The sequence below is a fragment of the Pithys albifrons genome, chromosome 3 (assembly GCF_047495875.1).
Source record: "Pithys albifrons albifrons isolate INPA30051 chromosome 3, PitAlb_v1, whole genome shotgun sequence".
Lineage (NCBI taxonomy): Eukaryota > Metazoa > Chordata > Aves > Passeriformes > Thamnophilidae > Pithys > Pithys albifrons.
The window spans coordinates 53480384-53498164 of NC_092460.1; the positions used below are offsets into that span (position 1 = coordinate 53480384).

The following is a 17781-nucleotide window of genomic DNA, read 5'->3' on the forward strand; positions in this document are numbered from 1 at the left end:
TCGGGAGCCTCCACAGGTCCCCTCAGTGACCTCTACAATGCTCAAGAAAGGAGCATGGAAGAAAGAGAAAAATAAAAAATCAAACCAGATCTTCCAAATCCAGAAGGACTCTGGAGCAAAGCCCCCTAAGAAGCACTCAAGGACTCAGTGCTGCACTTGCAGCAGCTCTGCTGTGCATCTGTGCAGTCGGTACCTGTACAGGGGCAGTTCATCTAGGGGCTGCAGCTGGAGAGCTGGAGGTGCTGCTGAGGGCCAGTGTCCGTGGGCAGGATGCGCTGCTTGCTCCACAGGCAGACCTCAGGCTGGCTTGCTGGGGCTCATCCTCAGTGCATCCCTCCCTCTCTTTCCCTCCCTCCCCTGCCTCTTTCATGCCAAGATCCTGTGCAAGGTGGTGCTATAGTAACGGACACAATACCTGTCCTCAAGCCACTCCAGTTCATTAATAAGACCTCATCTATGGCAAGAGCCAGAAGTTTATTAAACATTTATGAGTCCTTTCTGCAGGGAGGAAAATAATGCAAGCTACAGTTCCCATTCACGGTGTACCCTTCACCCAGGGGAGCCCCCCTACCCCAATGCACCTGCTGGTTTGAACCCAAAGCTGCCTTCCCCAGCCTGGCATTTATAATTGATGTTGCTGGGCTCTTGGGCAGACAGATGCAGAGGTGCATTGATGTGATGCTGTTTGAATAAGCAATGGAAGGCCAGCTATAAATTAAATCCATTGCATTTTTGAAACACAAAGTGGCTCAAAGAGGTGAACCAATCCAAGTCAATGTGGCTTCATAATGACAACACACTTTTTCTAGCATGGCAAAAAGTACTTAATGAAAACTCATGTGGAAATACAGCCTGCCAGTAAGCTTATCATGCTTGCATGTTGGCTGGATGCAAATGAAGAATTTCTGCTTTTCACAAGGCCTTAGTTATGGAATTTGGGTTATAAACAAAAATGAAAGAAGGAAAAAAAACCCCAAACAACAAAACCAGAAAACTCCCACCAAACTCTGAAACCAAAAATCCAAACCATTTCATATGCTCCCTTCCCTGTTCTTTGGGTGAAGAGGAAGGCAGAAACCTTGAGGACTACTAGAAAAAGGAAGAGCTTTGAGTTTGGCATATTACCTTACTCTCTTAAGCAAGGTTAAATTAAGGACCTGGCAGTGCCTCATCAGGCCACTAGCAGGATAAGAATTGGTTTTCCCTGGAAGTCCCAGCTGAGAGTTGCCATGTGGAGGGCAGGAGGGCAGGCAGCTGCCCACCCACAAACCCCAGTTCCAGTTCTGCCACAGGCCACCTGATGTCCCCGATAAAGCTGCTGTGGCTCTGGTCCCTCCTCCTCCTGACCTACACTGTCATCCTTCCAGGCATGATGGCCACACTTTCCCCTAAACTTCTGTTTAGACCTTGGTCTATCCAGCCTCTACAGAGAGAGAGAAGAAAAAAAGAAAGCAAGAAAGTGATTCCTCTTGAGAAATAAACTGAATCTGAGTTGTTTGCACTTACAAACTCCTCATTTGGATGTTTGAACTAAGTGACTAGGTTTGAATGGGATGTTAATCTGGGCCAAAGCAGTGCAAGGACTATTCATCCACCCTCCATTCCTCTCCTGGCTCCTTGCATGGGCCTTCAGTCTTTGGGTTTTAGATGTCTCCATAATAAAAATACCAAATGTCTGGATTGTCCCAGCTCAACTTTGAGGAAGGGGATGTTGGAAAATACACTTCCTCATGGTTATGTGAGGGGGGCAAAAAGCTTTCACTGAAATCTTTTATTCCTAGTGCAAACTAGGAGCAGAGAAGAGAGGGAGAGAAGAGAAAGAGGACAGAGAGGAGAGACTTAGGAGGTGAGAAAAGTTTTGCTTGGCTGGAGTCTCTTTGTTGCAGAACTGGTTAGAGTTTGTTCCTTGCTTTGAATAATTCATGCCATGTTGAGAAGTGTCGGAAAACTGCAGGCTCTGCACAGGTGTCCTTGCTGACAGTCCTCTCATAGTGAGCAGTAAGGACATGGGACCATGAGCTGCCAGCACTACCTACCCACAAGCCTGTAGCAGAGCTTCCCTGGGTGCATTTCTGCCCAGTTGGGTGGAACTGCTCTCACTGCCAACTCAAGGACTGCCCAGTCACTGTCCCTGCCACACATTCTGCTGCGCTGGGAGCAGCTGCACCTTCTATTCCTCCTCTGCCTCCTCCTCACACTGCTCAGGCTTGAGTCAGGCCTCTCCAAACTGAGCTAAAAGAAGCAATTCCTCATGGTTTCTCCCTCCAGATCCCTGGCCCTGGTTTACCCTGGCTCACTGGGGCTTGCAGCAGAGCAGCAAGGTCACCATTGTGAAAAGGCCCCACATAATGCATTAAAATAGCATCCTCAATTCCCACAAGGTACACAGAAAATGAACCCTAGCAAGCCAACTGCCAGACATCAGAGATATGTATGCTTTTAGGGATAAACATATGTCAAAATATAATATTTAATTAAATTGTCTTCCATTTCAACACGCATAAATTTGCTAGCAAAAAAGTACCGGAAATCATGTAAGAACCCAGCTCTGAACTGGAAATTGTGCATACTCCACTGCAAGGAATTTACCTTGGAATTCTGGAGCTCAGGTTGGAAAGTGGTGTTCAAAACCCAGTACCTCCCAGCAGCTGTGGAACATGGGGTTTTAGCTTGCTCTTCTTTCTGGGCTTGTGGTCCTGCTTCAGATACAGAGAGCACATTGCTGTCACAAGAAAGAAGTTATGCTTAAAATTCAGTTCTTTGTTCACTTATCCACACATTCTCTAATCGCATGGATGTCTGAAATCTGTCCTTCATGTATTTGGGACTGATTCAAGTGGCTTCCTCAGAAATGTATTCTAGCTGACCCCTTGCAAAGTATGCTCTCCTTGTTCATGTAGATAAAGATATGTAATCACATTGTAGTATATAATTTCATTTTAAGACTGCCTCTTGCAAGCTGGAATCTAAGTCCAAGACACAACTTTATCCTGTATTTGCAAAGACATATTCTGCAAAATTAAAACTAAATGTCTCATATAACTTGTAGCTATTACTGAAACTACAGATTCAGATCCTTAAAGACCCCTAGTAAGACTGTATTAAAACTGTGTTTTTAAACACAGTACAGACTAAAACTGCATGCAGCCAGCCACTGCTGTGGGCTCATATACTGTCATCACCTTAGGTGTTCAAGAATAAAATGAGTCGTAAGAAAACTTGGTAACAGCTCAAGAGCACATACGAGAGATGTGCCACCCTAAGAACAGCTGTGCCTTGCAAGCTGAGGGCTTGATCAGTGTTGCAGCAGCCCCTTAAGAAAACGAAGCACGCAAATGTCAGAGCTAGCAATAAACATAACTCTTACCTGGAAGAGTAGTTTCTACAGGTAAATGTACACCTAGAGGCTATCTTATCTGTAACAATTATTTCTTTTTTTGAAAGGCTTAAAAAATCATTTTATGTTACTTCTACTAATGATTTCTCAAAATAATGGTTGTCATAAAGTCTTTGTCACATTTAAAAAGACTTTTGCTACTGATTTCAGTGTGAAATGGATAACATGCACATTTCATATGCAGGTGTTATTCAGACAAGTGTGCTTCTCTTAACTATGATTCCTGATACAGCCTTGTGAGCAGCCACTTTTCCCAATGCTTGTAAAATATAAAACGTTGAACTCTTTACAAATATTTAAATATCACAGTAATTGACACCCTGACACTAACATCCTGGGAAAGTCGATTTAACTTTTTGGTATCTCTGCTGAATTAACATTAAGATGCTTCACCTCATGCTGTGTGATCAACCCTAGCAGTGACCAAAGGTTGCTGGAGTCCTCTAGTGGAAACACACACAAGTGCGAAGCATTGTCACAGCCTGGGCAGCCAAGGTCAGACTAGGATAGCCTTGTTAATTTTTAATCAGTTTCTTTTCAGTTGAAGGCCATATGATCACGACCTTGATGCTTGTGAGCTGCTTGTTGGATCAGAGTTTGCTCTTGTTACTTGGAGAAACCTTCTTTTGGTAAAGTCCGATGGCCTTGTTTTTTAGCTTTTACCTAGAGCTCAAAGGCTAGAAAATACTGGGTGACCTGTCCTCCTAACTGAAGATTTCTTAAAATTAAATATAATTAAAACATTTCAATGTTTCAAAAATAAGTCTCTTTGGAAGTTTTAAATACCTTCTTGTCTTCCAAATGGAGCAAAGTAAAGAAGCAGAAGTGATGAAAGTTGGTTTCATCTGCATGTGGGCCTTACAGTTGGTAGACGTCAATATTTACAGCAGTGTGAGTCTGACAATGCTTTGCCCATGGACAAGACCCAACACAGAATATTCTGATTCTGTGAAAAAATTGTCTGCTAGATTTCACAGAATCATGGTATCATTCTTTCAGGAAAAGACCTTTAAAATCATTGCATCCACCTGTTAATCCAGAAATGTCAAGTTCTCCACTAAACCATGTCTCCAAGTGGTGTCTTAAACATCCACTCAGGTGGCAAGTATATTTTATCATTGGGCATGAAACTTTGAGGTGAAACTAATTCTCCATTTGCATTTGTATTGTGACTGGTGTACTGGAGATCCTATTTCTATTGGCATCTGTAAGAGTCTCAGTAACATTACATTAAAGAAAAGGGTATTGTAGGAATTCAACCTTTCAAGATCTACAGCATCTGATGTCAAAGATAATAGGTACGACCTGGGATCCCATGTTATACAAGGGTTCTAAATAATCAATATGGTTCTTCAGGTTTTGAAACCTATGGATTTACATCTACAGTTTTCCTCCATAAATGAGGACAGATTCAAAGACTTTAGGATCCCGATTTCTATTTTGCCATACATGGGAACTGAGTACTGTCCTGATGGGTTAAAATGCTTTGTGTTGAGTCTGTTCAAATTCAATTTTCAGATGATGTGTTTGTTTCCCTGATAACTGCAGCAAAACCAGCACTAATCTCAAATGGTTAAAAAAATTCCATCTTTAGTTTCTAGTTTCTGCTTCCTGATCAGATCACAGACAGGAAAGTTATTTGATGACAGTTGGACACAAAATAAAAATAGAGGCTCCTGGGATCTAGCAACAAATAAAATAATAATGGAAACAAGGATTCTTCTTTATGATTTTCCTTACTGGAAACTGCTCATTAAGCAGTAATTTCTTACACCTTACACAGTAAGTAAGAGGGCTTTAAAAGCATTTCTGTATGGAAAGTTCCTATGTGAAGTATGTCTGTTTCTCCACAGAAAAAAAGAACAGAGCTTCTACATCATTGCATTAACTAATACAGATACACTGATGATGATTTCTGTCCATACAGGAATACAGTATGTTATTTAAAAATAGATCCTATTTTACTTTCACAAAGCAGTAAAAGGAAAGCCTTGTAGTTGGATAAGAACATTTCAATAATGCTTGCAATGTATTTCAAAGTTCCTTGTGTTATAGTGACACCTTATGGTATTTTTATTCTATCCTACAGATAGAATATTTTGAAAATTAATATCTCTTATAACCTTCTATATACAGCCTGTATATAAGTAAATATATAAGTAAGGAAACACTATAATATTTTTAGAAATCTTTTTCTTATGAGTTACTCAAAAGATCATTCCTTCTCTTCAAATTTGTGATTTCCCTTTTGCTCTTACTAGGAAAATACATTTTATGGGGGAATAGTCTTTGGTACTGTCTTCTCTCCCTGTTTAGCAGATAATGTATGCCAGGCAGTACATAGGTATCCTGCGATTTAGAACTACTTGTGATGTTACCCAGCTTGTAAATAGCCTCTTATTTGATTGACTGACCAAATTCTTCTTGTAGCTCATTGTGTTCCTCTAATCCTAGATCTGAACACTTCAAAAGAAAACATGATGAAAAAATTCTTTCCTTTGAAATACAGTTGGAAACCAAAACTGTGGATATATAAGCAAAACCAGCTTCGACGTGAAGATGGTTATTTATAAAAGCTGCCTTCCTGGGGCTCTCTCTCACACAAATTTCCTAGTGTCTAACTGGAGCTATTTCTCTCTACAGCCTTTCTCTCACTTGACCTTCAAAGTCAGTCCCTCTAGTGAGGCAACAGTCACCATAACACTTACATTAATTCTTTACCTTTAGTATTTTAATAACGCTTTCATCAAACAAGGGTTGAAAGTGTGCAACAGGTATGAAGTTGCAAAGGGCTGAGAAGGAATGAGGGAGAAGGATGACTGAGCCATCACATTAATCTTAAAAACAGAGCTGAAAATCTACATATGCTACAGTTTATTTGAAGGGGGAGTTGTGTTTATGCCGAACTGCAGTTAGGGCTTATTTATGCTACAATAAAATAAGCTTCAGAATACCTTTATATAACTCTTTCTCATTTAAAAATTGATTATGACATAGAGGGAGATGCAGCTTAAAAGGTAAATCAACATTTTGTTCTGTTGAGCAAAACTGTTCTGTTTAAAATTAGTCATTTAAGTCTGATAACAGCTGTCAGTGACTAAATACACCGTGTCTTAAAAATTAAAATTAAAAACACATTGCTAAGCTAGCTGAAATCACTGGCTAAACAGCAAGCACCCCCTACAGTTTTTTTGAAAGAGTGGAAAGGAAATTAATTCTATTTCATTTTAAACCCACTAGTTTTTCAAAGTTAAGAACCTGAGCAACACTGAGAAAGCAAAAGCTTCTCTTCTCTTACAAGGCATGCATTAAAACACACTGAAGAAAAATGAAATTAAACAACTATAGCTTTTTGAAAGACATGGTGACCAGTAATGCACAATTCAGGCCAGTGCTCATAATTACTAACAGTTTGGTTCAAATAAATTTGTTTTAAAACACACAGGCTTAATAAAACTGTTTTTAATAACTAATCTCTACACATATATATATTTAATATATTAAATACTTTACATACCTTTCACCAGAAAATCTCTGCTACAGCAAAACAAGGAGTGGGGAAAAAAGTGATTTACTCAACTTCCTAATTACAGTCATTCAATTTAACAAAGTAATCATTTCCAACAAAAATGAACACACGGAAGTGAAACATTCCAGTAAGCATGTTAAGATTAAATTAAATCTCAGTTCAAGCAGCAGCCCATCAGCAGCCTCAGTAAATCAGGACCAGTTAAGCTCTTCCATGAGAGAGCATCAACCACCCTTCCCTGCACAGGCACCAGGAATTCAAACGGAATGGGTGGGCAGGGGACACTATTTCAAAGAAAATAGGTCCAAGCCTATGGGACTGGCACTAGATATTCTGACAGTTTGGAAATGACATCTTCCCCTGTCTTTCCTTCTTCACCCCCCCCCCCCCCTCCCCCAGCCATCCTCTGAGATTTGCCTCTCTGCTCTGAAGGGTTGGTGTATCACTCTGGGGTCTGGATTTGGTAATCCTCTGGATGACCTACCTGCAGCTGTTTTTAACATTTCTCCTTTGGTCTCATGCTGCCTGTAGAACAGCTAGCAGGGGAAAACAATGCCTACTCAGCAGCCCATTCCATCAGCTTGCCAGAGCTGGGCCGCAAAGCTAAGATGCAGAGCCTCACATTACGTTCCCTTCTTCAGCCCCTGATGGCAAGGCAACAACTTCCAGCTGAAAAGCAGCAGGCACAGAATTGAGACTGTCACTGTCATTAATTCAAGATTCCCTTACCAAGTATCACCTGAAAAAAAAAATTGTCAGAGCCCCCCCGATTTTTTGCCCTTCTATTATTTTACATGGCCATGGGCTGCTTGGGAGCGTGGATGCAGGGCGAAAATCAGAGAAAGCAAATGCAAGAAATACTGCACCAGAAGGGGACTGGAAAAGTAGCAGGCACACAGGAAAATTCTACAAAAGAAGTTCTATACATGGGATTGAGATCAATTAAGTTGACAATTATGTGTGAAGAGACCTCTACTTATTTAATCTCTCCAAGGTTTTCTACTTTCTATGACATAAAAAGAACAAGGAAGCATCTCCTATCCAGCAGCCAGTAAATGATCTGATTAGCTTAAGAAATATTTAAAGTGCTTATTTAATCAAAGACCTTCAACTGTGTGGTTCTGGTTTGCAAAATGTAACACGGAGGATATTGCAAAGGTGTTATTTCACTGCAAATCCTTTGCTTGTAATGGTTGTCAATCAGTAAGAATAAAGAATTATTTAGGAAACAAAGCATATATGCACAACCAAACTGAAAAACAACTCAACAAATTTAAGTTTCCTGCTTGCCAGATAATAAAAATGAACAGATTAAAAATTAATATAATCCTCCACTGGGTGATGATGAAAATACAAGTATTGAAATCACTTCAATTGCAGAAATGACATTTAGTATCTATCAAGTCAAGAATCTGTATCAACAAGCTACTTCTCTTGCTAGTTTTACTCAACACTTGAAGGCTTTGAGTATAGCTTGTATCAAAATTTTATGTAGTATTACAAATACTTTAAATTGCATTTTTCAATTTTGTTTTCTATTCTGTAACTGAGTAAAGCCAGGGTTTGTAGAATAAGGCTAGCTGAGGAAGTGTTGTATTTAAAGTTTTAAAAACAAAAGTATGAAAATGACTTCTTAGTATAACTTAGCATAATTTTATTTTTTCCTGACTCTCCTACTCTGATTTTTGGATGCACAATTGTTCTAAGATACAATCACTATAAAATGTTATGATTTTCAGAAATTCTTAAAAAATAAAAATAATTTTAAAATCTGGTGCCATCTTAGGATAGATTTTTCAGATGAAATTTATTGCTGTAGTTACAGATTCACCTGATTGCTTCATTAGCATTTTTGCTTATTTGTACTATTTGAAGTCAATTCTGTGACATCAGCTAAACATTCATAGCTTTGGTGCCATAGCTAAGTTTATTTCATCAGCATGGCATGGGCAAGAATTGTATTTCTAGTTTTTCAGTTCTCTGCTCTAATATTTGGGTTTCCTGTTCAGAAAATCAGTAGTTATTCCTCCTTGTGGTGCTTGGTTCCTGAGTAACCTGCTGGAAAGGAAGCTCTTCAAAGTTTTGGGTTTGTTTACTCTTACAAACACTAGTCCTAGCTAGCATTAGGGAGATATGGAGACAGACATGAACAAATGCTGCCTGTGTAGTAACTTCAGCTCCCAAACCCCTTGGTTTTCAGGTGAGAGATAACAATGTTTATATTGATATAGCTTCAAATGGAAGTAGTTCTTTCATTATCCTTCATTTGAATGGCTAATTATTGCAGAGGAACATAAAATTTCACCTTTTGAGTATTGTGCAAAAGGTGAAGCATTTTAGGAAATTCCATTTAAAAAGGACCAAATAATAATGATGGCAGAAGCAAAAATTGGTATATAGATGTAGGCAGGTCATTGAATCTCTGTAATTTTTATGTTTCAAGCTGTTCCACATCCACAACTGCCTTAATTTGCAGTAAGAAACTGCACTAGCGCCAGAACAGCGCAGTTCATAGGCAGATGTCCTAGAGAGGAAAAAACAATTTTATAAAGTATATAGCTTAAAAATTTTGTCTGGAATACTTAGCATATTTCTTTAGAGCTTGAATAACTAGTACTCATTCAGTTGTTCTCGGGTTTGTGCATGGTAGGAGCATAAACTGAGTTCTTGCTTTGTAAGTTTGGCACAAGAAATCAGAACCCACCTTGTCACTTAAGAGCCACTTTTCCAATCTGCAGAGCAAGTGCACCAGTCTCCAGTGAGGTTCAGAGATGCAGGATAAAAGTGCATTTGTTTCTGGCACCACAAAGACATCAAGTGAACCATTTTAGTTTTCATAATTCCTCACAAAGAGCCGATTTCCTACACCTGCTGAGCTGCATCTCTCAAGTGCAGACTCCATAGGGTAATGCAGCCCTACAAACACTGATATAAAAAATATTAACCTAAAGGTTGTTGAATAACAAATCTAAAGGTGGGACTAGAGATACTTAAGTGATTAAGCAGAGAAGTGAAAGTTTCATGAATGAGTTTATAAAAATTTCAGCTTTAAGCCACAACAAATCATCTGGATTTCACCACTTCGGACTCTTCTCCTTAAGAAACAGGTAAGTTATGGATCCTACCAATACCCAGAAATGGAGGGAGAAAAGGAACATTATCATGGTAAAGGGCACACAAGTCAGATCAGGCCTGTGATCTGCTGAGCAAATTAAGCCAGGCATTTCCTCAGCAGTGTGCTGGCATATGACAAGGCTGCACTTGCTTGATGGATACAGCTATGGAAGGAATGGGACTACTGGCATCTTCAGCAATTGAAAGTGGAGAACTGAAGCCACCTCATGCTACCTTTCCATTTTCACTTAATTTTTTTTTTTTGCTGTCTTTACGCACACCACGTACAGCCAACACTGATACTTCCAAGCATATCAGAACTCAGATATCTCATACTTTATACCATACAAAGAGCTGAGAACTACCGTCCGAGTTCTAGCAAATCTAATCTGACAAAGCAGTGTATTTTGAAATGTAGGTTTAGAGAAAGGGCTGGTTTCTGGGTCAATGAGCAGTGAAAATGCAAATTGAGATCCCTATGTGGCATGAGAACCCCAGACTCCAGCATGGGCTTAGCATGCTTTCAGAAAAAGTAATTTTAGAGACATCCAGTGCATCAGTTTTCCCCCAGGACTTTTATTCTTTGCATGAAGGCAACATGTGATGACATTTTACAAATGTCTGGACAGCAATCACTATAAGAAATGAACTCAAAAGTATGTGGAATAAACTGTATTTCAAACAAAATATACAGTAAAAAAGTTTTCCACAGAAGTTACTATTAATTAATTCAATGAAAATTTTAAATAAAAATATCTTCCAACATGAAAATATGACAAGTTAATTTATTTCCATAGGCAACCTAATTCAAGTACAAAGTGATGTGAATTTCTCAAAACTGTCACTGTACCTTTTACATTTTTAAAATAACTTATCTAAAAGTTGATACAAGAATAAATTTGTTTTTGAAGAGCTGTCCAATAAACTGGATACACACTAATGCAGTGCTATGACAGTTCTATTTATGAATCACAGCTGACACTACAGTAGCATCACTTTATAAATCACATGAGAATTTTAATATTTTACAATCAAAACACAAAATTGTCACAGTACGGAGACTGTACAATTAGACAAATAAACAAATATTAAATATTTTGCACAAGGCCTGAGTTTACTATAACATATTTTGATTTACAACTTCATCTCAGAAATCTGTACAGCACTTAGAACTGTTTCAGAGAACTTAAAGACAATACAACTTCAGAGCTTTTTTGTCCTGCTGATACGAGTGTGAGGCCTGGAAGGCAAACGGATTTGGTGTATGAATCCAAGGTTTTATTGCCTTGTGCAACTTCCTTGCAAAGCAGTCAAAACCTAATGGAAAGTAAGGTACAAGGCAGGACCTCACTGAAAATAAGCTAAGTCATCTGAAATTCTCCAGATACGTTTCCTCACAGCTATTTCAGAGTAAAAGTTCACAATGAATATATAAAATGCAGCATATCTCTTTAACAAAGAACAAAAAGGAGGTCACATACATAACAGGGTACTTTTTCTGTATTCCCCTCCCTATACTTCTTTCATCAGAAATGGCACAAAACAGCAGCCTCACCCATCAAAAACTCCTGATCAATAAAGGTCACCCCAAAGTCCAAAAACTACACTGCAATGCAAGATCCAGCATTCATAAACTTAAGTTTTAAAAACTTTCCTTTTCTGCTCAAGTCACATAGATGTAGGCAGACTAAGAATGTGCATGTATATTAGGTAACCCAAGTATCATATAATTCTTAACCTGTAGGGAAGCTTTAGGGAATTTGATTCAAATCTAACTTCTCATTTAATTTTTGATTTTTGGTGCAATTGAACTGAAAAATCTAGAATCATATAACCTATACAAACACTTATCTATCCACAGAAACAGATAACTTTACAACAGGGGTTATAATACAAAAGTTAACTTACATTTTCCTTACTTTAAAAGGCCATCAGTGTATTTATTAGTGATCCACATAAATGTGAAACAGTTGTTCCTAAATAGACAAAACTTAACAAAAAAGGAAAGTTTTAAAGAATAAGGCTTGAAATGTTGTGTACCTACACATCCAAAAATCCAACCTTCTGCTTGGGGTACTCAGCACCTGTCTAAGGCCTCAGCTTTCTCACACCACTTCCTATTCACAGAGAGGAGATGATTGTATATTCATTAAAACAAACTAGGGCATTCTACCTATGTCCCCAGTAAAAAAATTTCTCTCCACATCTCCTGAATAATTGGTGGACTCCTTTACCTTTCAAAAGACTCTTCTGGTACTGCTGTCCTCCTGCATGAGCAGGTTCCATGGGCTGTTCTGCGCCTTAATTGCAGCACTTGTGTGATGAAAGGGAACAGAAAATCTGCTCCCTCCTCCATCCTTGAAATGACATCTGTGCTGTTTCTCCCCTCTAGAAAGAGTCAAAACTAGGGCCTTCTAAGCTTATCTGTAACAGTAGTTTTAAGGTTCCCCTCCAGTCCAAGCAGAGAAGGTTTTCCAAGTCCCTTTAATACAATACTTCATTCTAGCAGGAGTAGTTTGTTTTCTAAGACTGAGGTTTCAGAGGATACTTCAGAGACTCTCATATGTAAAATCAAATGGAACCAACAGCTCTAATATGGCAAATGCTGCGTTCTTGGTGTAGTCATGTTCATTTAGCACACACTAGAGTAGCCAAAGCACAACTGATGTGTATATATAAGATGTGCAGCTATTTTCACTTCTTTTCTCCTTCTCTGGTAAATATAAATAAATCAATTAAAGAATAGGGACTTAGTCCTTCTCTTTACCTCCCCTTTAAAAATGAATTAAAATACATTATGCGGGTGGAGCATTTCAGCCCAGACTCAGTTCTAATTTCCACAGTAGAATGAAGATATGCTCATAACCTTCCAGGCTTCCGCATTTTTTCCTTTAAATTAGGTTGAATATAAAGAACATAAATTTATTCTACTTGTCAGCCTTGTTCAAGGCATTGCCAAAAAGAACATTTTTTTAATCAGATTACTATTTCGGTAACATCATTTGTAATTTCTTAATCTGATACCAACTTCAAACCTATGTTCTCCATTTTATTTTAGGTTAGGGCTAGGCAGACCCTCTGCTCCAGGCCAAGCAAGATGCAACACTGCTTTCCATCCAGGTCCAGACACAGAAGGCTCCTGGAATATCCATACTCTTTCCCAAACAACATCTTGGATGTGAAGTACAGCTGCTGCTCTCAAACAACAGTATTTGCTCTGGCCACAACATGAGTCTTCCAGCCTCTTGCAGGGCCTCAGGACACTCACTTGCAAGTGGAGAGATCAACTGGACAAGGTTTCCTAAAAACTACTGCAGCAGGAGCCAAGTGGCACATGGCTGTGGTGACTTACCTCTTGCATCTCCTCTTTCCTCTAAGTTAAGAAGAAATAATTAGAGAATCTCACACACCCCCAGCTTCCTGACACACTGAGCAGGAAGCATCTACAAGGAACAGGGAGTTGACTCTCACTTTAACTATTTTTGTTTCTTTTTTCTAAGTAACTCGAAAATTTTGTTACGACTTTCATAAGCACCCTTTTAAGTTTTCTTTGTTGTTATTTTGCTTTGGTCATTCTGAAAACTGCAGCAAACTAGAGAAATCAAATATTAATGAAAAAAATCCTGTTTCCTGAGACAGATAAGGATCTTACTCCATTGTACTTCAAAAAAAGAGCCTCTTTTAATTTGAACATGCAGGATTTTTTTTGACTTTGTTCTATAGCCCATGCCAAAAGCATATATCCCAAACCCCACAGTTTAGGAGGTTTAGTATATGAAATCTTTCAGTTAATATCACCTTCAATAGGTTAAACTAAAATCCAGTTCTGAAAAGCCCCCAGAGCAGGGAGGTCAGTGACTGAAACTCCAGATCAGGACACTGACATTTGAGACTGCTTTGTCATAGATGTATTAATCTAATACATTGTAGAGTTCTATGAGATGTTGCTTTCAATATAAGCTTATTTAACAAATAATTTAGAGGAATACAGATTCAAGTAATTCTTCAAAGGATTGCCTCAAGTTATCCGAACAAAACACAGCTTTCAGGAGTTGACATAAAAGAAGACATTAGTGTGATTCAGAGTATAGAGCACTAGTAACAGCAAATGAACTCAAATAATTTAACAGTTCTAGTACTGTAATTAAATTTACACAGATCCCTTAACATAACCTACAACACTTACCATGAATATTAACAGCACATAAGCATCACAATGTGTCAGGTATTGTTTTCTAGACCGCAACTTCATTGGTCCCAGGTATTGTAAAACAAGAAGACTAAGGCAGCAACTATAATACATAAACAATTCTTTAAGAAATACGCTTAAATGCTGTTACTGCTTGGAACTGTGGAAATATATTAAAATACAAGTCACATTTACAGCATAAGGCCCTTTGGTTTCTTAAGCAGCAAATGAACAAACAGGTTCTTCAGTGAAAGGCTTTGAAAAAATAAAGCAGGTAGGCTTTCCATAAAAAAGGTAACTAGCTGTTTCCTTCTCAAAATAGCCATCTGTAGTCTTCAAAATATCATGTAAGAAAGCTTTTGAAATTCTTATGAAAGAAAAAGATAAAACTCAACAGTAGTATCTGAGAGAGCAGAGATTCCATCATGGGCAAGCTGAACACACACCTTCTGCGAAGTAGAAGAAACTACTATTTGGATTTCTGGAGAGCTTTATTGACTTCAGAGTAATACAATAAAAAGGATCTGAAATACCTGTGTATTCACCATATATTCTAGAGTTTACAAAGCCACATTTGAAATCTCACTTCATGTCAATCTATCCTTCATAATGACTTGAGTTAAAACAAAATTAAAATTAAATCTTTCATTCTAGTCAAGGCAATTTGTAGCAGTCTCCTTTTTCACACAACCATGTGCAACTTGTACAAGGCAATCCTTTTCCATCTTCTCAACTGAGCCAAAAATTATGGATCAATTCAAGATATTTCTGTGTAACTATATGTGTGTTCAGTTACACAGATCTGCTTATTTACACAGTTGTGGCAGTCAAGATGTGAATTTTACGGAGAACATTAATTTTGTCAGGTTTCATAACTACCATTATTCTTTTTTACACATCAGCCAGAAGCAGTATCAAATAAGCCAAAATATGGAAATACATAATAAATGTGATGAAGTCACCACATGTATTTTAAAATCCTGCTTGAGTGATATGTTGCTTTTGCTATGGGGCTTGTAACAAGGATCTGGCATTATAAAAGAGATTGTAAACCAGTATGACCTTTGAAGCAGTGTTCTTTCTCTGTTGTAATCTTTTACAAATTTTTAGAACAACTTCTTATGCTTGATTAATCTTTCTGTAGTTTACTACCACATTAATTATAATGATCCTATATGAGAGAAAAAAGTCAAAATATGCTCTCTTCTTAGCCTCCTTCACAGTTATTGGTTAGAGTTCTTTCTATGTAACATGGCTATTCAAAATTTTTCAGCCAGCATAAGAATTTTCTTTTTGCAAACTGTCATATGGCAAAATGACAGTTTGGCCAAATTCAGGCAGCACGAATAATTGTGGAGGGTTGCATTCACTGGAATCATTATTCCCTAAGCTTTTTTGGTGAACCTAAGAAACAAAACTTTGCAGTAACTTTCATAGGAGTTGATTGAGTACACCTCTGAATAATTCTGATATACTTCTTTTTCAGTCAAATATATGCATCCTACTTTCGTCACTCTCGTGTTCAGTAAAGAGACAGGAAATCTTTAGCATGTAAGATGACTTTGCACTTACACAATTCCACTGTAGTACCAGGTGAATGTAAATCAGCCTTTTTCCCAGTGCAAAAGTCTACTTTGATGGGTTGAAAGTTTCCCCAAGTCGTGCTTTCACTAATCAAAGAGATGTTATCAGCTTACCCATGATCCAAATTTCACCAGTCTTTCAAAGAAGAAAACAAATCATTTTACCCAAAAAGATCTTTTAAGTCATTACTAGCTGAGCTGCTGTTTGTCATTGTGTTTGCTGGTTGTACAAAGTTCTGAGGAGAAAAGAAAGGATTACCCTGTATACCAAAGCCAGGCTGTCCTACCATGTTCATCTGAGGTCCCAAGACTGAGCTGCTTGCATTTGGGGACCCTGGCGGAGGTACAAACTGATTACCCCACTGGCTTGATTTCTGTTGAGCCAACTGTTTCATGCTAACTTTTGGTTTTTGAGGACCAAAAAGATTATCTAAAGCAGACATATCTGGGGGTCTGTTTTGCTGTGTCAGTGGAGAGATTGTAGATGCAGCATTCATAGGACTGTAATTTGGCATATTGGCAGTTGGTACAATGTTCATCTTGGTTGCTCCTGTTGCACTCGGACCACTGAAGAAATTCTGAGTGGCAAGACCTGTCCCCATACTGAATCCAGCAGTCTGAAAACCCATATTTGTATTTAGTCCATTTGTCATATTTCGCTTTGTGTTGTCAACGGGTGATGAAAATCCCATTCCAACACCCATAGAAGGAACAGAAGAGAAGCTGTTTGAAGATGCGACTTGAGCTTTGTTGATAGGATGACTAGTCAAAGACGACATATTATCTATCAAGGTATCTGTCAAGTCTTTTGTCTGCAAAATAGATAAAATGCAGTTATATGGTCTTCCTGTACAAACATTCTAGCAACAGTCTTTTATCACTACTGCTGTAGAACAACATTAATTTTTCAGAAATTAGAATTTACTGCATGGAATTGGGCATAAAATGTAATTATACACAAGAGAAATTAAGTTATTTTTGTTCTTTGCTACTTAAAACTGTTATGCAGTTTTCACAACTAAGACTACACAGAAAGTACTACCGTGATGATTTGCCCCATTCCTATCCCCAGTTCCTTTATATATTTACTTAATAAACTCTTCAGAGCAAAAATTTTTTCAAAATGTGCTTTTTCCAGATCTAGAACAATGACCTTCTGATCATAATGATACCCTTGGAAGCTCACAATTTAGAAAGTAGGGACTATTGCTAATGATGGAAATAAAAGGCACATGAAAATTTAGTTAGTTTTTCTCAGCTGTGCCACTGTACTACCAGAGAAAACAAAAGTGACTCACAAAAGGAAAAAATGCTAAAAGCATCAGAGTTTCAATGGAAACTGCAGTTACTTGTTCTTTCTCACCTGCTTCACTGGTGGTGTTATTGCAGCTGTTTGTGGCTTAAGAGGTTGCTGGCTTTTTAGTTTCTGTGCCTGTTCTTGTTCTTTAGCTAACTTTTGCTTCTCTTCCAGTGTAAGTGATGCCTTTAAAAGGGAAAGTACTGATGCTAAGTTGCACAAAGTGGTTGTTCTTACATTCATATTTTTATTTCATAAATAGCACTGTCATTTCAATAGTATGTGGTAGAACAACACAATTATTTAGGAAAATAAGACAAAAAAGGAGAAAGTGAATAGGCACAAAATCTCCTACAACATTTACCATATTGCTAAGAAGTACCTAAAGCAAATAAAGACAAGAAATTTTGGCAGATCTCAAATGAAAGAGATATATCAGCAAAACCACTCTAGCTTTGTCTTCTTGATACTGGGCATAAGAAAAAAGTGTTCTTCACAGTTTTTGGTTTTATATAGTTACTAACTCGATATAGAACTGCAATTGACCATGGAGCTGGAAAGGGAATATTATTTTAAGATTGTACAAGAGCCTTTTCAAGATTTTAACTCCACTTTTGTTAATACTGAAGGATAAAATAATGAAGTAATTTTCCCTTAGTCTAAAATTAGTGA

The 17781-nt window shown here is 38.0% G+C and overlaps 1 protein-coding gene across 4 annotated transcripts in view; it reads right to left on the reverse strand.

Moving 5' to 3' along the window:
• Nucleotides 1–14701: 14701 nt before the first annotated feature.
• Nucleotides 14702–17781, reverse strand: part of SCYL2 (SCY1 like pseudokinase 2) — a 31618-nt gene continuing 28538 nt past the window's right edge. For all 4 annotated transcript variants that reach the window (XM_071552009.1, XM_071552008.1, XM_071552007.1 and 1 more), the window contains 2 exons: nt 17176–17295; nt 14702–16624 (listed from right to left, as the gene is read on the reverse strand). In XM_071552009.1, coding sequence (XP_071408110.1) covers nt 15974–16624; nt 17176–17295 — 771 coding nt within the window. In that variant the 3' untranslated portion in view covers nt 14702–15973. The remainder of the gene's footprint in view (nt 16625–17175; nt 17296–17781) is intronic.